Source organism: Pseudorca crassidens, chromosome 14, assembly GCF_039906515.1.
Source record: "Pseudorca crassidens isolate mPseCra1 chromosome 14, mPseCra1.hap1, whole genome shotgun sequence".
Lineage (NCBI taxonomy): Eukaryota > Metazoa > Chordata > Mammalia > Artiodactyla > Delphinidae > Pseudorca > Pseudorca crassidens.
This window is the reverse complement of record NC_090309.1, coordinates 34357324-34381694: the sequence shown is the minus strand read 5'-3', so window position 1 is coordinate 34381694 and position 24371 is coordinate 34357324. Positions and strand designations below refer to the sequence as shown.

The following is a 24371-nucleotide window of genomic DNA, read 5'->3' as shown; positions in this document are numbered from 1 at the left end:
CTTCTGTACCTAGTACATTAATATTTATGATTGATGCTAGTTCCACCAGGTGTGCTCCATCTGGAAGGACTTAACATCGCAAGAGGGTTCAGGGAAGTAAAATAGATGCAAAAATGTTAGAAAATGGAACTATGTATGGGTAACAATTGTGGAGTAAGACTTCTTACTAGAGAAAGGATTAGAGGTAAGGATTTCTTCAATCATCAGGTAGTTATAAAGAGCATCTTCTTTGAAAGCTTCGTATTAGCTGTTAGGAACCTCCAGGATCTCTGAGCATTCCCTTTCTCTAAATGCAGATTGATGACAGTAGTGAGAAAAAGAAATAATCCTTCACTCACCATCAATCAGTTTGGTCCAAATATAAGCTACGTTATCAAGTAGAGTTCTAGAGTTCTGCCACTCGGGCTCTCATTATGTGACAAAGAATCACAGTTCAGATAAGCTGTTAATAGACAAAAAAATTTCTCCTCAAAAAGGAAGATTGGGTGGATGCTCTAAAGCAATAGACTCTGGGGCTGTACTCAAAAGAATGAACTGAGCACAACGTCTCTCATATTTGAAAACATGTAACATCAACAACAGAAAGAATAAAAAACATTAGATTTCATTACTGGTACTACCCGAGAGGAAGAAAATAAGTATGTAGTTAGAATTTTGCATTTTGACTCATATTCCCATAGCTCATTTCTTAACTCTTCCTTTTTTTTTGTTCTTAAGTGTTCCTTTCCATTGCCAGATTTTCATCAATATTTAGGAACTACTGCAACTATTTCAATACTCCTTAGACAGTAATGCAAAAACCCAAAATTGGCCTGAGACGTTAAAAAACATAAAAATTGACCTAGCAGTTGCTGTTGCTGAAAACAATGCTTCTCAACCCCACAGTAGCCTCTCTAATGTGTTTGATATGTATACTTTAATGTTCTTTTAAATATATATTATGTGTATATATTTTTAATGTTTCCATAAAGTATAATATAATAGATATTTGTCTACTCCCCCCACCTCCTAGAACCATTAATCCTTAGTCATATTGCCGAATGGAATTCTGGTCTGTTGCTTCTAATTTTGGGGCATGGTATACTCTGTAGCAATGGTTCTCAAAATGTGGTCTTCACAGGAATAAAGACACAGACCTACTAGAGAATGGACTTGAGGATATGGGGAGGGGGAAGGGGAAGGTGTGACAAAGCGAGAGAGAGGCATGGACATATATACACTACCAAACGTAAGGTAGATAGCTAGTGGGAAGCAGCCGCATAGCACAGGGAGATCAGCTCGGTGCTTTGTGACCGCCTGGAGCGTTGGGATAGGGAGGGTGGGAGGGAGGGAGACGCAAGAGGGAAGAGATATGGGAACATACGTTTATATATAACTGATTCATTTTGTTGTAAAGCAGAAACTAACACACCATTGTAAAGCAATTATACTCCAATAAAGATGTTAAAAAAAAAAATGTGGTCTTCAGATCCCATGGAGTCCTCAAGAGATTTTTTTCAGAGTGTATGTGAAGTCAAAACTGTTTTCATAATAGTAGTAAGACATTATTTCCTTTTTCACTGTGTTTGTATTTACACTAGGGGTTTGAAAGCAAAGGTGGGTAAAACTACTAGCACTGTAGTAAATATCAAAAGAGGAGCCACAAAATGTACTAGCACTCATTGTATTTGTCACTGCCATACACCTGCAGTTAAAGACAAAACAAAAGGCATTTCACTTAATGCCTGCAATGAAGCAATAATTATCAATTTTATCAAATTTCAACTCTTGAGTGTATGCCTTTTTAACATTCTGGGAGACCGAATGGGAAGTATACAAGAAGCCTTGTGGCCACATACCCGTGTGTAATGTTGCCTCAATCAGTGGTACAAACTGGATGAGTTTATTTTTTACAGGGAATACCATTTTCACTTGGATGAATGACAAAGTACGGTTATTCAGATTTAGGTATTTAGCAGACACTGTCTCGAAAAAGAAAAAGGTAGCCTGCTACTTCAAGGAAAACAATGGACATTATTTTTGTTGTCAATGATAAAATTCAAGCTTTCAAACAAAATTTAGGATCTTGGAAAACTTGTTATCAGTCACCATGAGTTTGACAGCTTTTTGACATATGGAAGATACTTCCTGAGATTAGTGGCAATAGTACAGAAAGGTGGTTGTATATGACATGTCAGCATTTTGATGATCAGCATACCTCAGTGAACCAGTGTTTTCCAAGTGACCATTGTGTGATGATATACTACACATGTATAAAAGATCTCTTTAAAGTACAATATAGACCAATTGATTTTAATATACCAGAGTATAGAAAATTAATTGATTTGGCTTCAGATTCTACATTGCAACTAATTTTATTTACTTATTTCCACTTTTTTATTGCAGTAAATTACACATAACTTAAAATCTATCGTCTTAACCATTTTAAGTGGTAAGTTCAGTGGTATAAAATGCATTCGTAATGCTGTGCAGCCAATTAAGGATATGCAGATTATGACCTGAATGAAGAAGACACAAGCCACCCACACAGGGTTGGCAGGCGGCTCACTCAGCATCCCAGCTCCCACTTTTGGGAAGTAAAAATCCCAGGGTCCTTTGACTGAAGGCTCAGTTTCAATACACTCACACAAAGGAAGTAAGGTCACAAGATTTATTACTTACAGATCCCAGAAAAAGGGCGGCAGGGTGCAAAGAGCCAGGGAAAGGGAAGTCCTCTGTCCCCGGTCACGAGTGGGCAGGAGATAAGAGAGCAGGGTAGCAAGCAACATTACTATAAGGTGGTGGGGGTGGAGGTCACTAACTTTTTGCTGGATCAACTCTAAGTGGTTATTTTAAAAGGTGCCCAGGGGAAAGCAAACTGGGAACTTGTGGTAAGAATTCTAAGCTCAGGTCCTTATCTAAATATCCAGACTCTGGATGTGAGCAGAGTCGTCATACCGTTAAATGACCAGGCAAAACTCAAAATAGCTGTTTTCCCATCATAACTACCAGCCATCTCCAGAACTTTTATCATCTTGTAAAACTGCAACTCTAAACCCATTAAACAATAACTACCCATTCCTTCCTACTCCCAGTCCTTGACAACCACCATTCTACTTTCTGTCTCTATTGTTTTGTTAAAAATTGAAATATAGTTGACGGACCATTTTATGTTAGTTTCAGTTATGTTAGTTACATAATGATTTGACATCTGCATACATTATGATCACAATGATAAGTCTAGTAACCAGGTGTCCCCATACAAACTTACTACAATATTAGTGACCATATTCCTTATGCTGTGTATTACATCCCCGTGACTTATTTATTACATAACTGGAAATTTGTACCTCCTAATCCCCTTCACCTGTTTCACTCACCCCCTCACCCTTCTTTCTTCTGGCAAAGACCTGTTTGTTTTCTGTATCTATGTGCTGTTTTTGTTTGTTTTGGTTTTTATATTGGATGTGGAATCACACATGAGTGAAAAGTTCAATATATTTTTCTCTGTCTGACTTATTTTACTTAGCACAATATTCCACAGATCTATACATGTTGGCCCAAATGGCAAAATTTCATTTTTTGTGGGCTGAGTAATATTGCATCGTGTGTGTGTGTGCGTATATATATGTGTGTGTGTATACACATATATACACACAGTGGAATATATATATATATATATATATATAAAATACTCTATATCTATAGAGATACCACATTGTCTTTACCTGTTCATGCATTGATGGGCAGTTAGGTTGCTCCCATATCTAGACTATTGTAAAAAAATACTGCAGTGAACATTGGAGTGCCTATACTTTTTTGAATTAGTGTTTTCATTTTCTTCCAATAAACACCCAGGAGTGAAATTGCCAAATTGTGTGGTAGTTCTATTTTTCATTTTTTAGGGAATCTCCATACTGTTTTCCATAGTGGCTACACCAATTTACATTCCCACCCATAGTGCATGAGGGTTCCCTTTTCTCCACATCCTTGCCAACATTTGCTATTTGTGGTCTTTTTGATGTCTGCCATTCTGACAGGTGTGAGGTGGTTTTGTGGTTTTGTGGTTTTTGATTTTTTGTGGTTTTGATTTGCGCTTCTCTGATGATTAATGATGTTGAGCATCTTTTCATGTGTCCCTTGGCCATCTATATATCTTCTTTGGAAAAATGTCTATTCAGGTCCTCCACCCATTTTTAAAATCAGGTCCTTTGTTTTTTTGATGTTGAATGTATGAGTTCTTTATATATTTTGGATATTAATCCCTTATCAGATATATTGTTTACAAATATCTTCTCTACTTCAGTAGGCTGACTTTTCATTATGTTGATAGCTTCCTTCACTGTGCAAAAGCTTTTTAGTTTGATGTAGTCCCATTTGTTTACTTTGATTTTGTTTCCTTTGTTTGCAGAGACATATCAAAAAAAAAATATTGCTAAGACTAATGTCAAAGGGTGTACTGCCTATGTTTTCTTTTAGGAGTTCTATTATTTCAGGCCTTACATTTAAGTCTTTAATCCATTTTGAGTTTATTTTTGTATACGGCGTGAGGAAGTAGTCCAGTTTGATTCTTTTGCATGTAGCTGTCCAGTTTTCCCAATACCATTTATTAAAGACATTGTCTTTTCCTCATTGTCTATTCTTACCTCCTTTGTTGTAGATTGACCATATAAGTGTGGGTTTATTTTGGGGTTCTCTGTTCTGTTCCAATGATCTTTGTGTCTGTTTCTGTGTCAGTATCACACTGTTTTGATTACTGTAGCTTTATAGTATAGTTTGCAATCAGGGCTGTCTCTATGATTTTAACTAATCTAAGTATTTCATATAAACGGAATCATACAGTATTTGTCTTTGTGTGACTTGTTTCACTTAGCATAACGATCTTCAGGATCATTCATGTTGAAGCATATGTCAGAATTTCCTTGCTTTTTGAGGCTGGATAATACTCCATTGTATGTATATAGCACATTTTGCTTATCCATTCACCCACTGATGGACACCTGGGTTACTTCCATGTTTTAGCTATTGTGAATAATACTGCTACGAACATGAGTGTACAAATACAACTAATTTTATTTTTAATAAACAGCTTTGAAGTATAATTGGCATACAGTAAATTGCACGTACTTAAATTGTATAATTTAATCAGTTTTGAAGTATAATACATATACAGTCATGACAAGGTCACCAAAATCAAATAGTAAACATATTCATCATCCCCCCAAATTCTCTTTGTAATCCCTTTCGTCCATTCTTCTCTGATCTTCTCATCCGCAAGCAATTACTATCTGCTTTCTGCCACAATATGGTAGTTTTCTTTTACTAGAGTTTCATATAAATCATAAAACTTTTCTAAATGGTTTTTATCAGTTTACGTTGCCATCAGCAGCATATGAGAGTTCCAGTCTCTCCAGATGTTACCAATACTTGACATAGTCAGTGTTTTTAATTTTAATCGTTCTGATATGTGTATGGTGGTATCTCACTAGAGTTTTAATTTTTATTTCCCTAATCGCTGTTGATGATGATTTTTTCATGTGCTTATATGCCATCTGTGTATCTTGATGAATTAGCTGTTCAAATCTTTGCTCTCCCCTCCCTTTTTTATTGAGTAGTTTTTTTTAAGGTTGAGTTTTTAGAGTAATTTATATATTCTGGATACAAGTCCTTAATCAGTATGTGATTTGCAAAGATGTTTCTCCTAGTCTGTGGGTTGTCCTTTTTTCTTTTTCTTTTTTGATGGTACTTTTTGAAGCACAAAATTTTTAAATTTTGATGTAAATTATCAATTTTTTCTTTGTCATGTGATTTTTGTGCCATATCTAATAAACTATTACCTCAAGGTTTACTCCTATGTTTTCTTCTAAAAGTTTTATAGTTTTAGCTTTTACATTTAGGTCGGTGATCCATTCTGAGTAATTTTTTTATATGGTGTGAGGTAGTAGTCAAATTTAATTCTTTTGCATGTCAATATTCAGTTGTCCTAGCATCATTTGATTATCCTTTCCCCATTAAATAGTATTGGCCCCCTTAATGAAAATATTAAGTGTCTTTTGAAGGGCAGAAGTATCTTAATTTTGATAAATTCCTATTTATCAATTTGTTCTTTTATGGATTGTTTTTGGTGTCATATCTGACACAACTTCGGGTAATCCAAGGTCACACAGTTTCTTCTGTTTTCTTATAGGAGGTTTATAGTTCTAAGTTTTATATTTAGGTTTATGACACATTTTAAACTAATTTTTGTATAGCATGAGGTATGAATTGAAAGTGGGGTTTTTTGGGGCATGTGTTCAATTGTTACAGCATAGTTTATTGAAGATTATTCTTTCTCTGAGTTGCTTTTGTATCTTTATCAAAATTCAATTTTCCACATAAGTGTGAATCTACTTACAAACTATCTATTCTATTTTATTGGCCTATTTGTCTATCTTTAGGCCACTACCACACTGTCTTGATTTCTGTAGCTTTATTTACAAATCTTGAAATCAGGTAATGTGAGTGTTCCAATTTTATTCTTTTACAAGGTCATTTTTGGCAATTCTAGGTCCTTTGCATTTCCATATGAATTTTAAAGTCAGTTTCTACAAAAAAACTGGCTGTTGATATTATGATTGGGATTGTGTTGATATTATAATATTATGATTGGGATTAATCTATAGCTTACTTTGGGGAGAACTGTCTTCTGAATCATGAATATGGTATATCTCTTCATTTATTTAGGTCTTTAATTTCTTTTAGCCATTTTTGTATAGTTTTCAGTGTACAGGTCTTTCATATCTTTTGTTAGATTTATCCCTAAGTACTTCAGATTTTTAAAAGCATTTGTGAATACTACTTTTAACTTTCAATTTCATTTGTTGCTAGTACATAGAAATGTAATTTACTTTTGCATATTGATGTTATATCCTGTAACTTTGGTAAACATTTCTAGCGGCATTTTTTTTCTGTAGATTACACTGACTTTCTGAGTAGATGATCATATTTTCTGCAAATGAAAAGTTAAATATCTTCTTCTCAATCTTGGTGATTTTCATTTCTTTCATTTCTTAATAAGAACCTCCAGTACAACACTGAATAGACATGGTAAAAGGAGACATTTCTTATTCCCACTCTTAGCAGAAAAACATTCAGATTTTCACCATTATCATGTTACTTGTACTTTTTTGTAGATGCCCTTAATCAGACTGAGTAAATTTCCTTCCAATCTATTCATCATATTATTTTTCTTTTACAGTTGTTAATATAATAAATTTCATTGTTTGCTTTCAAATGCTGAACCAACCCTGCATTCTTGGGGTAAATGCCATTTGGTCATGATGCATCATTCTTTTTACATAATGTTGGATTTGTTTGCTAAAATTTTGTTTAGAATTTTTGTAATTTTGTTCATTAAATATACTGGTCTTTAGTTTTCTATTATTGTCTTCTTCAAGTTTCAATATTTGGATAATGCTCACCTCACAGAACGAGTTGGGAAACAGTCCATCCTCTTCAGTTCTCCGGAAGAGTTTGTGTAGAATTGGTATTACTTTTGTCCTGAATGTTTGGTAAAATATAGTAGTGAAGCCAACTGGCCTGGAGTTTTCTGAAAGAAAGAAACCTTTCTCTAAGGTTTTAAACTACAATATCAATTTAATAAATATAGAGCTGTTAGGTTATCTATTTCTTCTTAAATGAGCTTTGGTAATTTGTGACTTCTAAGGAATTTGTCCATTTCATCTATGCTGTCAAATCTATTGGCATAAAGTTGTTCATAATATTCCCTTATCATCCTTTTACTATCAGTAGAATCTGCAGTTACATCACCTCTCATTCCTGATATTGGTAATTTGTGTCCTCCCTCTTCTCTGATCAGTTTTACTAAAAATATATCAATTTTATTGATCTTCTCAAAGAACTGATTTTTTAATTTCATTTTTTCTAGTTGTTTTTTATATTTTATTGAATCTGCTTTGGTGTTTATTTCCTTTATTCTGCTTATTTTGGTTTTAATTTTTCTTTTTCTAGCCTCTTAGGCAGGAGGCTGAGGTCACTGATTTGAAACCTTTCTTGTTTTTTCACATGTTTAGCATCCCCAAGTACTTCTTTAGCAGCATATCATATTGTTATGTTGTTTTCATTTTCATTCATTTCAAAATGTTTTATAATCCACCCCCCTTTTTTAAGTTATTGGGTGATTTAGAGACATGTTGTTTCCAAACATTTGAGGATTTTCTAGGGATCCTTTTGTAATTGACTTATTCTATTAATATCAGAGATACTAATACTTCGACTAGAATACTTTTAAACTGAGACTTATATGGTCCAGAATATGTCATATACTGAAACGTTGTGCATGTGTTCATGAGAATGTATATTCTACTGTTATTGGGTGTGGAGTGTTCCATAAACATTAATCAGGTCAACTTGGTTATAGTTTTGCTTAAGTCTATTCTATTCTTGCCCTTTTTTCTATTGATTCTATCAATTAATGAGGGGGTATTCAAATCTCAGACAGTAATTGTGGATTTATCCATTTCTCCTTGCAGTTCTATCAGTTTCTATTCCATGAGTTTTAAAGCTGTTACTAGGCCCATAAACATTTGGGATAGGTATGTCCTCTTGATTGATCATTTTATTATTATGACATGACCTCCATCACTGGTAATGTTCTACACAGAGCTACATAGATTTCTTTTGACTAGTGTTAGCATAATAAAAATGTGCCATCTTTTTTACATTTAACCTATTTGTGTCTCTATATTTATTTACATGTATTTCTTGTAGGGAGCATACAGTGTGTCTTTTTTTTTTAATCCAATCTGACCATCTCTGCCTTTTAATAAGAGTGTTAAGGAAATTTACATTTTACATGATTATTAATATGGTTAGATTTCAGTTTGTCAAAATGCTATTACATTATGCATTGTTCCATGTCTTTTCTACTTTTTCTGCCTTTAGTTGTTTTTTCTTTTTAACTATTCCATTATAATCTTCTGTGTTGACTTCACTTTGTTATTTTAATAATTGCTTTAACGTTTATAGTATACATCTTTAATTTATCACAGTTCACCTTCATGTGATACTATACCACTTCACGTACAGTATAAGAACTATACCACAGTATATAGGCAGTTGATGCTTTGCACATAATGCAGACCATAACAATGACTGTGAATGTTGAAACTCATGGAAAGCAATCTTAATAATCAATTGGAAAATTTACAATTGTCTCGTGACCTTCAAAAATGTTTATAAAAAAATTAAAGCTCTCAGTGTTAGTTGTAAATGTCTACAAAAATTTTAAAAAAAGAAAAAAAATTTTTAGTATACTATAATTAAAAGCATAGAAAATGTGTTTGTTTTCTTCCTCTCACATAGGTTATGAGGATGTTTTCTACGCCTTGGTGAATTACTTTACTGCTTCTAAATTTGAATGATTAACTTCTGACGTTTTAAACTTTGTACTTTTAATGTTATAAAATGGCCCTGAGAGTTCCCATAATACAAAGTTGGGATTTTTTGGGTTTTTTGCCAGCATCACTTCCTCAGGGACATCTTCATTCTTTTAATCATGTTAATTTAAGTTAAGCTTGCCTTCATTCTGTGTTTCTGGCTGCATATCTGGGAACTCCTGAAAGGTGGTAGTGCCAACATTCCCATGAACAGATATTTATTCTATAACTCAATTTACATTTGATTTGAATTTAACTTCCAATATTATTTTTTATTTGCTGCATTTTCATCTTTGTTGGTTAATTTCTTTCAATTATCCATTTTTGTAAAATGTCACATGGGCTATCACTAGGACACAAGGAGGCAAAACTACAAGCATTGCTGATCGCATACGAACCGAATCCCGTGTGTGGTGACAAATCACTAACAGATTTTGAAAGACAGGTCACACATCATGATCCACGTCTGTTACTTAAGTAGTGATATGTGGACTAAGCTAACTGTAAAGTTTGGACTTTTATGAAAGTATTCACAGCAAATATACTGTGTTCACGAAAATTTGAACTGTGTTGTTAGGGAATTGGTGTCATCTAATTGAACCCCATATGTGTCAAAAATGTGCAGAACTAGGGCTGCGTAATCTTTATTTTATTTTCTCCTGGCCTTTATACTATTGTCATATTTTAATTTTTACACAATAAAAAACCCTCAACACTGTTATTTTTAAGTAATTATCTTTTAAAGAGATTTAAATAAATTCTTACATTAACCCATGTGTTTATCACTTCCAGTGTTCATCATTCCTTCATGTAAATCCACATTTTCATCTAATATCATTTTGTCTGCCTGAAAGACTTTAGTATTTCTTGTAGTGAATGCAGTGATGCATTCTTTCAGGCTTTTTATGTCTGAAAACTTAGTCTCATCTTTGCTTTTGAGAGACATTTTGCTAGTTATATAATTCTATATACACTTGAAAAAAATGTTAGTACTTTAAAGGTGTTTCTCCATTGTTCTCAGATTGTTTCTGATGAGAATTCTGATGTTATACTCATCTTTGGTCCTCTGCTCTTTTTCTTCCTTTAGCTGCTGTTATTTTATACTGGTTATGTAGTTTGGTATAGTTTTCTTCATATTTCTTGTGCTTGGGGTTCACTGAATTCTTAGATTTGTGGGTTAATAGTTTTCAGAAGGTTTGAAATTTTTTAGGCCATGATTTACTCTAATACTTTTTATACTCTCCACCCCTCCCTAATGCAGGGACTTTAATCAACCATATACCAGGCTACTTGAAGTTGTTCCACAATTCACTCATGTTTTTTTTCTTTCATTTTGGATAGTTCCTATTGATATGTCAAGTTCACTAATCTTTTCTTCTGCAATGTCTAATTTGCCATTCATCCCATCCAGTGTATTTTTCACCTTGGAAATTATAGTTTTCCTCTCTAGAAGTTTGATTTGGTCTTTTTAATACCCTCCAAAGTTTCTAAACTTTTTGTACATAACAATTTTAACTTTTTAATATTCTTACCTGCTAATTCTAACATCTGTATAAGACCTAGGCTAGTTTCAACTGATTATTCTCCTTCTAATGGGTTGTGTTTTCTTGCTTCTTTGCATGCCTACTGATCTTTAATAGATGACAGCCACTGTGAATTCTATCTCATAGATGTTGGACATTTTTGTATTTCTATAAAAGTATTGCTATAAATACTTTTAAGCTTTGTTCTGGGACACAATTATTACTTGAGAATAGTTTGATCCTTTTGAATCTTAGTTTTATGATTTGTTGGGGTGGAGCCAGAGCAGTGCAGTCTAGGGCTAATTAGTCCATACTACTGAGGCAAGTACTACCCAGTAAACAGTGGCTGCTGAGAATAGGCATTGTTACTAGACCCACATGAGCCCTCTAACCCTTTCAGATGGCTCTTTCTCCAGCCTGCTTCCTCACATACACATGCTGATCTGGACTGCGTTTAATTCTCAAAGGGACCGTCTACAGATATCTGGAGTTCTGTGTTCTCTCCTCTCTGGTTCTCTGCCCTGTGACCTCCAGCTATCTTGGTTTTCCTGGACTCTTAGCTCCATTTCCTCAGCTCAAGGAGTCTACTTGGCTCTTCCTCCATTCTGCTTCCTTGCCTCATGACCTGGAAGTTCCCTCAAATCAGTAAGCTGGGAAAACTGTAGGGCTCCATTTGTTTGTTTGCCAATTTTCCTCACTGTCTGAGGCCTAGTGTCTACACTTTTCCGTGTAGTTTGTCTGTTTTTTATTTGGTTGTTTCAGCAGGAAGGAACATGCAGTCCTTATTTTCCATCATGGCTAGAAACAGAAATTACAGCTAACTTTTAAGAAACTACCACTTCTCAATTTTTTGTGTAATATCAAAAGAGAATATCTACAATGACATGAAAAGATTATTTCAGTGCTCCTTTGCCCAACTACATATCTGTGTGACATGCGACTTTGTTCTTATACTTCAACCATAACAACATATTATAACAAATTAAATGCAGAATACCACTATTTTATATAGTGTGTATCTAGCCAGAAACCTTAATTTTATTACCTGGATCAGAGTTTTACTAGAAGCTTGGAGTATGCCATTACATCTTGGCAATTAAGTTTTCCCCAGTAGATTTAAAACCAGAACACCCAGAAGGTACTAAAATAGTGAAGTAAAATGAAGACATTTAAAATAGCTATACATTTTATGAATTTCTCTATTCTTTTGTTTAATAGTTGTGTGACAAAAAAGAAGTGACCTCTGTGTATTCATATAATCAATACCCACCTACCCACTCTCATACACATAAAGTACCGGAGTCATCTGTAATAGCAATCAAGATTGGAAAAAAATTCCCCTGTGCTATAAAATTAAGCTATAGAATTGTAGTGACTTTTTTGGCACACGTGCTTGAAATGCTACAATTCTTTCTATGCATAGAGATGATTTCCACAAACCACTGGTTTTTATGAATAGTTTCCATGAATGGCAGTGGTTAAGATCATAATATTTGGAATAACACTGCCTGAGTGCAAACTCCAGCTCCAACATCTTTCTAATTGTATGACCTTGAGAAAGTCACTTAATGTGCTTACTTCAGTTTCCCTATTTGTCAAACGGTGGTAAAAAGTGTTATTTACATGGTCTTTAGTTAAATGTGAATTTCTTAAAACTATGCATGGTAAATAAAACATTTAGCAACTGTTATGTAAGTTTAGTAATTATAATTTCTTCTCAATCCTGTTGGCTTTAGCCAATGGACTTTAAAAGTACACACACAGAAATCTACCCCTAATGTTCTCATTTATGAAGTCTAAGGGAAAGCATAAAGACATAAGTTTGTTGTTTTGTTCGAGTCCCACAACTGATTCTGATCACTACACCCCAGCAAGAAATGAAAACCATGCTCATACTCTACATAAATTATGACTTATAAGAATCAGTGTTAAATTGTTTCTAGAAACATTTTCCAACCCTAAAGTTCAGGGAATCAGAGTCAAAATGCTTCAAGTCAGGCAAGGCAGACTCTGCCACCAGAATCTATTTAAATTCATCTGACATTTAACAAGTAACCACTGAATATCAGCACTGGATAGACAGAGATGAGTAAGGCGCCTCTGTTCTCAGGAACTTAAAAATTAGTGATAATAGAGTATAATGATATAAGCAGTGTTTCCCAAGGTGTGGTACATGCATGCATACCACTGTCTGTAATAAGCAAACCAAGTTTTCCTGGGATCAGAATTGACTGTTTGCAGCAAGAAAGAGTAATGATAGGCTCTATTCTGTAGACTTTCCTGCAATAATGGCATTACTATCATCAGTTTATCTGTAGCCAACCTTTAGATTCATGAACAGCAGCAGAGCTTGAGATGGAATAGAACTGCCAGACCTACCAGCTGCTGTCTCTTCCCTGTGTGAAAACAGATTCCCTAGAGATTGAAAACAGCCAAGCTAGACACACTATCTAAGCAGTCCTCTGTGTTCATTAATGGGCTACTCAACCCCTACTGTTTCCAACAACAGCTAAAAAAGAGGAATCAGACAGGCAACCCGAGGAACCAAGATGGAGGAGTAGAAGAACATGCTGTCACTCCCTCTTGTGAGAACACCAGAATCACAACTAGCTGCTGGACAATCATCAACAGGAAGACACGAACCTGCCAAAACAGATACCCCACATTCAAAGACAAAAGAGAAGCCACAATGAGACGGCAGGGGGGCTCAATCACAGTAAAATCAAATCCCATAACTGCTGGGTGGGTGACTCACAGACTGGAGAACACTTATACCACAGAAGTCCACCCACTGGAGTGAAGGTTCTGTGACGCACGTCAGGCTTCCCAACATGGGGGTCTGGCAACGGGAGGAGGAATTCCTGGAGAATCAGACTTTGAAGCCTAGTGGGAATTGAGTGCAGGACTTTGACAGGACTTGAGGGAAAAGAGACTCCACTCTTGGAGGACACACACAAAGTAGTGTGCACATTGGGACCAGGGGAAGGAGCAGTGACCCCAGGGGAGAGTGAACCAGACCTACCTGCTAGTGTTGGAGGGTCTCCTGCAGAGGCGGGGGGTGGCTCTGTCTCACGGTGACTGGCAGCAGAAGTTCTGGGAAGTACTCCTTGGCATGAGCCCTCCCAGAGTCTGCGATTAGCCCCAACAAAGAGCCCAGGTAGGCTCCAGTGTTGGGCTGCCTCAGGCAAAACAACCAACAGAGAGGGAACCCAGCCCTACCCATCAAAGTCAAGCTGATTAAAGTTTTATTGAGCTCTGCCCACGAGAGCAACAGTAAGCTCTACCCACCACCAGTCCCTCCCATCAAGAAACTTACACAAGCCTCTCAGATACCCTCATCTACCAGAGGGCAGACAGCAGAAGCAAGAACTACAATTCTGCAGTCTGTGGAACAAAAACCACATTCACAGAAAGACAGACAAGATGAAAAGGCAGAGGGCTTTGTACCAGATGAAGGAACAAGATAAAACCCCAGAAAAACAACTAAATGAAGTGGAGATAGGCAACATTCCAGAAAAAGAATTCAGAATAATGATAGTGAAGATGATCCAGGACCTACGGAGGCAAAGACCGAGAAGATGCAAGAAATGTTTAACAAAGATCTAGAAAAATTAAAAACAAAGAAACAAAGATGAAGAATACAATAACTGAAATGAAAACTACACTAGAAGGAATCAACAGCAGAATAACTGAGGCAGAAGAACAGACAAGTGACCTGGAAGACAGAATGGTGGAATTCACTGCTGCGGAACAGAATAAAGAAAACAGAATGAAAAGAAATGAAGACGGCCTAAGAGACCTCTGGGACAACATTAAATGCAACAACATTCGCATTATAGGGGTTCCAGAAGGAGAAGAGAGAGAGAAAGGACCAGAGAAAATATTTGAATACATTATAGTCGAAAACTTCCATAACATGGGAAAGGAAATATCCACCCAAGTCCAGAAAGTGCAGCGAGTCCCACACAGGATACACCCAAGAAGAAACATGCCGAGACACATAGTAATCAAATTGGCAAAAATTAAAAACAAAGAAAAATTACTAAAAGCAGCAAGGGAAAAACGAAAAATAACATACAAGGGAACTCCCATAAAGTTAACAACTGATTTCTCAGCAGAAACTTTACAAGCCAGAAAGGAGTGGCATGATATACTTAAAGTGATGAAAGGGAAGAACCTACAACCAAGATTACTCTACCCAGCAAGGATCTCATTCAGATTCCATGGAGAAATCAAAAGCTTTACAGACAAGCAAAAGCTAAGAGAATTCAGCACCACCAAACCAGCTCCACTACAAATGCTAAAGGAACTTCTCTGAATGGGAAATACAAGAGAAGAAAAGGATCTACAAAAACAAATGCAAAACAATTAAGAAAATGGTCATAAGAATATACATATCAATAATTACCTTAAACGTGAATGGATTAAATGTTCCAACCAAAAGACACAGGCTTGCTGAATGGATACAAAATCAAGACCCATATATATGCTGTCTATAAGAGACCCACTTCAGACCTAGGGACACAAACAGACTGAAAGTGAGGGGATGGAAAAAGATATTCCATGCAAATGGAAATCAAAAGAAAGCTGGAGTAGCAATACTCATATCAGATAAAATAGACTTTAAAATAAAGAATGTTACAAGAGACAAGGAAGGACACTACATAATGATCAGGGGATCAATCCAAGAAGAAGATATAACAATTATAAATATATATGCACCCAACATAGGAGCAGCTCAATACATAAGGTAACTGCTAACAGCTATAAAAGAGGAAATCGACAGTAACACAATAATAGTGGGGGACTTTAACATCTCACTTACACCAATGGACAGATCATCCAAAATGAAAATAAATAAAGAAACAGAAGCTCTAAATGACACAATAGACCAGATACATTTAATTGATTTCTATAGGACATTCCATCCAGAAACAGCAGATTACACTTTCTTCCCAAGTGCGCATGGAACATTCTCTAGGATAGATCACATCTTGGGTCACAAATCAAGCCTCAGTAAACTTAAGAAAATTAAAATCGTAACAAGTATCTTTTCTGACCACAACGCCATGAGATTAGAAATGAATTACAGGGAAAAAAACGTAAAAAACACAAACACATGGAGGCTAAACAATACGTTACTAAACAACCAAGAGATCACTGAAGAAATCAAAGAGGAAATAAAAGAATACCTAGACAAATGACAATGAAAACACGATGATTCAAAACCTATGGGATGCAGCAAAAGCAATTCTAAGAGGGAAGTTTATAGCTATACAAGCCTACCTCAAGAAACAAGAAAAATCTCAAATAAACAATCTAATCTTACACCTAAAGGAACTAGAGAAAGAAGAACAAACAAAACCCAAAGTTAGCAGAAGGAAAGAAATCATAAATATCAGAGAAGAAATAAATGAAATAGAAACAAAGAAAATAGCAAAGATCAATAAAACTAAAAGCTGGTTCTTTGAGAAGATAAGCAAAATTGATAAACCATTAGCAGGACTCATCAAAAAAAGAGGGAGCAGACTGAACTCAATAAAATTAGAAATGAAAAAGGAGAAGTTACAACAGACACCACAGAAACACAAAGTGTCCTAAGAGAGTACTACAAGCAACTCTATGCCAATAAAATGGACAACCGGGAAGAAATGGACAAATTCTTAGAAAGGTATAACCTTCCAAGACTGAAACAAGAAGAAACAGAAAATATGAACAAACCAATCAAAAGTAATGAAACTGAAACTGTGATTAAAAATCTTCCAACAAACAAAAGTCCAGGAACAGATGGCTTCACAGCTGAATTCTATCAAACATTTAGAGAAGAGCTAACACCCATCCTTCTCAAACTCTTCCCAAAAATTACAGAGGAAGAAACACTCCAAAACTCATTCTATGAGGCCACCATCACCCTGATCCCCAAACCATACAAAGATACTACAAAAAAAAGAAAATTATAGACCAATATCACTGATGAATATAGATGCAATAATCCTCAACAAAATACTAGCAAACAGAATCCAACAACACATTAAAAGGATCACACATCATGATCAAGTGGGATTTATCCCAGGGATGCAAGGATTCTTCAATATATGCAAATCAATCAATGTGATACACCATATTAAGAAACTGAAGAAGAGAAACTGTATCATCTCAATAGATGTAGAAAACGCTTTTAACAAAATTCAACACCCATTTATGATAAAAAAAACTCTCCAGAAAGTGGGCATAGAGGGAACCTACCTCAACATAATAAAGGCCATATACAACAAACCCACAGCAAACATCATTCTCAATGTTGAACAACTGAAAGCATTTCCTCTAAGATCAGGAACGAGACAAGGATGTCCACTCTCACTACTCTTATTCAACATAGTTTTCGAAGTCCTAGCCACAGCAATCAGAGAAGAAAAAGAAATAAAAGGAATACAAATTAGAAAGAAGTAAAACTGTCACTGTTTGCAGATGACATGATACTATACATAGAGAATCCTAAAAATGCCACCAGAAAACTACTAGAGCTAATCAATGAATTTGGTAAAGCTGCAGGATACAAAATTAACGCACAGGAATTTCTTGCATTCCTATACACTAATGATGAAAAATATGAAAGAGAAATTATGGAAACACTCCCATTTACCATTGCAACAAAAAGAATAAAATACCTAGGATAAACCTACCTAGGGAGACAAAAGACCTGTATGCAGAAAACTATAAGACAGTGATGAAAAAAATTAAAGATGATACCAACAGATGGAGAGATATACCATGTTCTTGGATTGGAAGAATCAATATTGTGAAAATGACTATAGTACCCAAAGCAATCCACAGATTCAATGCAATCCCTATCAAATTACCAATGGCATTTTTTTACAGAACTAGAACAAATCATCTTAAAATCTGTATGGAGACACAAAAGACCCTGAATAGCCAAAGCAGTCTTGAGGGGAAAAAATGGAGCTGGAGGAATCAGACTCCCTGACTTCACACTATATCACAAAGCTACAGTAATCAAGACAATATGGTACTGGTACAAAAACAGAAACACAGATCAATGGAAGAAGATAGAAAGCCCAGAGATAAACCCATGCACCTGTGGTCAATTAATCTATGACAAAGAAGGCAAAGATATACAATGGAGAAAAGACAGTCTCTTCAATAGGTGGTGCTGGGAAAACTGGACAGCTACATGTAAAAGGGTGAAAGAAGAACACTCCCTAACACCATACACAAAAATAAACTCAAAATGGATTCGAGACCTAAATGTAAGACTGGACACTATAAAACTCTTAGAGGAAAACACAGGAAGAACACTCTTTGACATAAATCACAGCAATATCTTTTTTGATCTACCTCGTAGAGTAATGGAAATAAAAACAAAAATAAACAAATGGGACCTAATGAAACTTAAAAGCTTTTGCACAGCAAAGAAAACCATAAACAAGACGAAAAGACAACCCTCAGAATGGGATAAATATTTGCAAACGAATCAACGGAGAAAGGATTAATCTCCAAAATATATAAACAGCTCACGCAGCTCAATATTAAAGAAACAAACAACTGAATCCAAAAATGGGCAGAAGACCTAAATAGACATTTCTCCAAAGAAGACATACAGATGGCCAAGAAGCACATGAAAAGCTGCTCAACATCACTAATTATTAGAGAAATGCAAATCAAAACTACAATGAGGTATCACCTCAAGCCAGTTAGAATGGGCATCATCAGAAAATCTACAAACAACATATTGCTGGAGAGGGTGTGTAGAAAAGGGAACCCTCTTGCACTGCTGGTGGGAATGTAAACTGATACAGCCACTATGGAGAACAGTATGGAGATTCCTTAAAAAACTAAAAATAGAATTACCAAATGATCTAGCAATCCCACTACTGGGCATATACCCAGAGAAAACCATAATTCAAAAAGACACATGTAAGGCTTCCCTGGTGATGCAGTGGTTGAGAGTCCGCCTGCTGATGCAGGGGACACAGGTTCGTGCCCCAGTCCGGGAAGATCCCACATGCCGTGGAGCGGCTAGGCCCGTGAGCCATGGCCGCTGAGCCTGCGCGTCTGGAGCCTGTGCTCCGCAACAGGAGAGGCCACAACAGTGAGAGGCCCCCGTACCGCAAAAAGAAAAAAAAGACACATGCACCCCAATGTTCATTGCAGCACTATTTACAATAGCCAGGTCATGGAAGCAACCTAAATGCCCATCGACAGACGAATGGATGAAGAAGTTGTGGTACATATATACAATGGAATATTACTCAGCCAAGAAAAGGAACGAAATTGAATCATTTGTTGAGACATGGATGGATCTAGAGACTATCATACAGAGTGAAGTAAGTCAGGAAGAGAAAAACAAATATCGTATATTAACGCGTGTATGTGGAACCTAGAAAAATGGTACAGATGAACCGGTTTGCAGAGCAGAAGTTGAGACACAGATGTAGAGAACAAATGTATGGACACCAAGGAGGGAAAACCGCGGTGGGGTGGGGATGGTGGTGTGCTGAATTGGGTGATTGGGATTGACATGTATACACTGATGTGTATAAAACTGATGACTAATAAGAACCTGCAGTATAAAAAAACAAAAAAACCCAACTAATACTAAACTTTCTTTCGGTTATTTGTATGGAAATATGTTAATATAAATGTTTCAGACATTACATGAAATTTCTAAAAATCTTGTATGTTCTGGTATAATGTTATAAGTCATAATTCGTTATTACTTTAAAATGTATATCAGAAATAACTAAATTTCCTTGTCAATTGCATTATTATGAACTGTCATCAAATCTTTAACTGTGGTGATTTTTAAGTCTTTTGTCATTTACAGACAGTTCTGGGTGTACTCTGATGCTTTCACAAAAATGTTCCTATAAAAGGGTTTCATCTTCAAGGAATTCACGGAAAAGACTGACAAGTACAGGTTTCTGGTAACTGACTATACTGCTGAACTGAATGAATAAGTATTTTCAGAACTCTAATGGAAAACTGATGAATTCATAAAAGTGCTAACAAAAGATCAAGATGAAAAAAAATTAATTACATGGGACTGAGTGACCTAATGAGGATGATTATAATTTTTGTGACTTTCTGTTTGAACAAAAGAAAAAAAAAATTCCACAAGGACTCAGAGGCAAAAAATATACAAATCAATTCACACTGCAAAGTAAAGGAGCTATTACAGTGGAGGATTACTGGACTGAATGTCAATATTATGACATAGTATGAGTGTGTTTAGTGTTTGGTAATTGCAATCATTGTTGCTTTTGTTGTGGTCATCCATTTACAATGCTTGGTGTCAGTTTATTTATCTCTTGTAAAAATAAAATAGTGTGTGTGTGTGAAAAAAAGAAAAAACGGGCAACCCAACAGAAAAGGGCCTATACAAGCAACTCATAATTGAGGAAATTCAGATGGTATATAAACATATGAAAAAGGGCTCTACTTTACTAGTAGTAGGGAAATTGCCAATTAAAACCACAATAAGATGTTAGTACACACCCAACAGATTGTCAAGCATTTTAAAGTGTGATGGAACTGTAAAAGGTGCACATTTATAGGAAACAGCTTGGCATTATCTAATGACATTAAGGATATGTACTCTCTATGACACAGAGGTGCAAATACATGTCTGTCTGAGCCATTCCTCAGGATAGGCTGGCTGCAGTTTAATCCATGCCAGTGCAGGGATTTCCCTAAGTAGTTCAGTTGGTGTATATATCCTGAACCTCAGTAATCTGACCATTGAAAGCCCATTTTTTAACATTCACATGCTAATAACAAGCACTAATTTTGCAACTGCAAAGACATTTTAAATGTTCATTATACAAATTAGCAAAGCCTCAAGTGTTGATCAGAGATAATATAGATGAACAACCAGAGTGAGGCCTTTCCAAACAAATGCTAGCTCACTGTCCTTGCTGTGGGAATTCTCAATTAGAAAACTTGTTGTCCTAGGTGTCAATTAAAATCAACCCACCGATGTTGGTCAAAAGGTACATACTTTCAGTTATGAATAAATTCTGAGAATCTAAAAAAAAAAAAAAAAAAGAAGAGGAATCAGGATAGAAAAGGAAACTGTGAAGAGCATGTTCAGGCTCAGATTTGCCGAGCCACTCTTCCACCCCCATCCCTAAGTACTATAAGTCAGCCTTTAAAGAGAAAAGGGGTCATTTTAAAGAAAACTGCTAAGTAAACAGTAGCATAGGCTGTATTGAGAATATGACAAAATTATGGAAGAGATTCAAACAAAGAACTTTTAGAAGTATTACTAGAATACATATACAACTGAATAACATATAAGGCATTACAGAACTGTCCAACAAAAGATACAAGAAATAAGTACCACAATGATAAGAAAAAAGAAATCAATTCCAGTAAGGATGGTCAGGTACAATTGTCAAAGCAACTGAAATTTATTGGGCTGAGTCTTAATGATTGGACACAATAGGCTAAAGGCATTCTAGAGAAATTAAGTGGTAGGCAGGGGGGAGCCTAAGCAAAAGTAGAGATATCCAAAGAGTAGTAAGAACACAGTGAAGCCATTTTAGAAAAAGATAAAGATTCTCAGCTCTTCATTTTCTTACACAGAAAAACTACCTATATTTATTTAGATACTTTTTTATATATTCTTAGGCAAATAATAAACATTACCTAGAATATGTTACTCCACTGTATATATGAAAATACAATTTTCAAAATTATGTATCTCTATAGAGCAATACTTTAAAATGCATTTAATTACTTTGATACTATCATAGCTCTAAGATACCTGAATAGTGGTGAACATCCTCATAGGTGTTTCACATTTATAACTCTCGTCAGGTATCCTAAAGCCATTTGGGATAAATAAAGCATTCTTACCGTCCTTATGCCCTCAGCTAAGATTTTTACTTCTGGCTTCGCAAATTCCAAACAAGCAAAATTAAAAAGAGAGTAACAGAGAAGAACAAATTAGCAAAGTCAGTAAATTAATCAAGGGAAAATTACATAGTTATAGGAAAATTGAAAAAGATTCTCATTTTTTATATCCTGGAATGGTTAATTCTTTAATACAAGAAACAATAAGCATTATTATCAGTCGCTTAATGTATTTTAGTTACTTTTTTAAAGTTTTATACTATAAAATAATTAACGCGCCCACAAGTTATTTTATGTACTAATTAATACTCTGAAGCAAATGGTACCATTTGCCTAAGTATCCACTAGAATGAAAGAAATCATTCTAATCCTAGCACAGCTCCAACTTGCCTTCTGACTTTGGGAATAACAGTATTCATTTCTCACCTATACAGTGAAGAAGCTGGGCCAGATGATATCTAAAGTTTCTGACAGTTCTAAATGTTACTGATGGTACACTACTTATATAGCTAATCCACATTCTTCTTTCAAAACTAAACTTCTTAAATCAGCATTTTCCCTAAAAATGGTGGGAAGTTTCCAAAATGTATTACATTTTAGAAAATTTTAAATTCACATGTATTACAAACTAGGAATTGAAAATAGTAGTTTTCTTATGAAGTCCTTTATTTCCTACCAATCATGTCCCTAAGAATATGGAAGTATTAATTAAAATTCAGAAATGTATAAAAACCTTAAGGAACAGTTATCGAAAAAAAGCTATAAAGAAATAATCTCTATTAGTAAGTTGAAGCTTTGTATTAGGAAAAGATTTATTACAGTAAGAGTTAAGTGGATTATCTATTTTTTGATGATCCTCTGCAATCACAGTATTTAAAAATAAAACGACTTTACTCTGTATGATTCTACTACATAACTGCTAACTTTCCTGAATTTCCAAAACTTACATGCAATTACTTTCACATACATCTCCAAGGAAAGGTTTCACTGACCACTGTAAACACTGATTAAATAAAGTAGAAGTCCATGCTTTATAACTCAGCATTAAATTTCTCATAGAGAAATCAAGAAAAAATATTTCCTATCATAGATAGTTATCAACTGTCTTTGTTACCTCCCAAGTAACATTTCATTAAAGAAATCAAGTTAAGTGGGAGCTGTCTTTCTTTACAGATGATGCCTGTGCTTTGGCCATTCTTCGAACCAGCGCTTCTTGTCTTTTTCTCTGAATTTCTTCAGGAGAATACTTTCTATTTTTCTCTTCTTCCTCTAAAAATGAAACCAAATATAGATATTAGCTTTACAGACTATATAGTTGTTCTGAATAAATTTTAATTTTTACTTTTTTATTACCCAGATTTGCTACATTGGTTTTGTTATTAAACTATACTTTACTAAATATAAGACTACAAGTACAGATACAGTACAGTACAAGGCTCTAGACCAAAATAAAATCAAGCACTGATCAATCTGTTTGATGCACTCTTTTCACAGTGAGATAAAATCCATTTGATTAAAACTTGTACATTTTGACTACCCAGCAAATAATTTTTGTGAACAATGACATCTAATTTATATAACCAATAAATGAATATATTTTAAGAACAAATTGGAATTTTAAATGTTATATAAATTGTAATAGAAAAGGAGTCAAAATATAATGGATTAAATTAGATACCAATACCTCAAAGAGTATATTTTTATACTATAAGATATCCTATGTTAATATTCCTACTCCTACTTTTTTCCCTCTATAGAACTCCAAGATTTTCATTTCAGCTATCCAGGAAAAATATTTTGGAGTAATAGACTGAAATCTATTATGTCAATAAACATGTAACTCACTGTCAGATATTATATTTTTATTCGGAAGATATATTTTCTACAAACATTGGAAAACTATTTCAAGAAGCAGGATATCTGAATAAAATTTTCAATATGAATGTCTTTTAATATATAAAATATGAAGCATTCTGATATATTCTTATGCAACACACTTTAGTGTATACTTCAGATAAGCCTACTATAAAATAAACAATGTTTTAAATTAGATAAATGAAAATGAGAAAGTTCTATTTTAATAACACATCCAATTCTGCCTCTACCAAAATTCTGACTTCTAATAAAATTAATTCCACAGTTAAGTCACTCTGGGCTAAAATATTAGATTATCTATGTAATGCTATAAAAATCAAACTTTAAAATTAGCAAAACTATTTTTTCATTTAAATAATGTTTTAAAATCAAGCCCATCATCCTAATACATATTTAAGTGACCGTGTATTGGTAAAACTGTTTATGTTGTAAAATCTACCTTTCAGAGAAGTAAATAAGAACTTGCAGCACTGTCAGCAGAGAAATATTATTTACACTGACATCTAGACAGAGGTTCAGAATTTAGTGGTTATGACATTTCTCTTGTTAACTAAGGTAGATATTTACTCAAAATATACCATCTTTCCTTCCTCAGTATAATCAGAAATGAGAGAAGGTGTTCAGGGTAAGGGACACATATCTCAAACTCCCTGGATGATTCTGTTGCCTTTTATTTTCTAAG

General features: G+C 34.8%; 1 protein-coding gene across 3 annotated transcripts in view; it reads right to left on the bottom strand.

The window, feature by feature from the left end:
• Positions 1–5028: 5028 nt before the first annotated feature.
• The window catches only part of ETAA1 (ETAA1 activator of ATR kinase), a 31007-nt gene continuing 11664 nt past the window's right edge, over positions 5029–24371 (bottom strand). For all 3 annotated transcript variants that reach the window (XM_067704873.1, XM_067704872.1, XM_067704874.1), the window contains one exon: positions 5029–23083. In XM_067704873.1, coding sequence (XP_067560974.1) covers positions 23065–23083 — 19 coding nt within the window. In that variant the 3' untranslated portion in view covers positions 5029–23064. The remainder of the gene's footprint in view (positions 23084–24371) is intronic.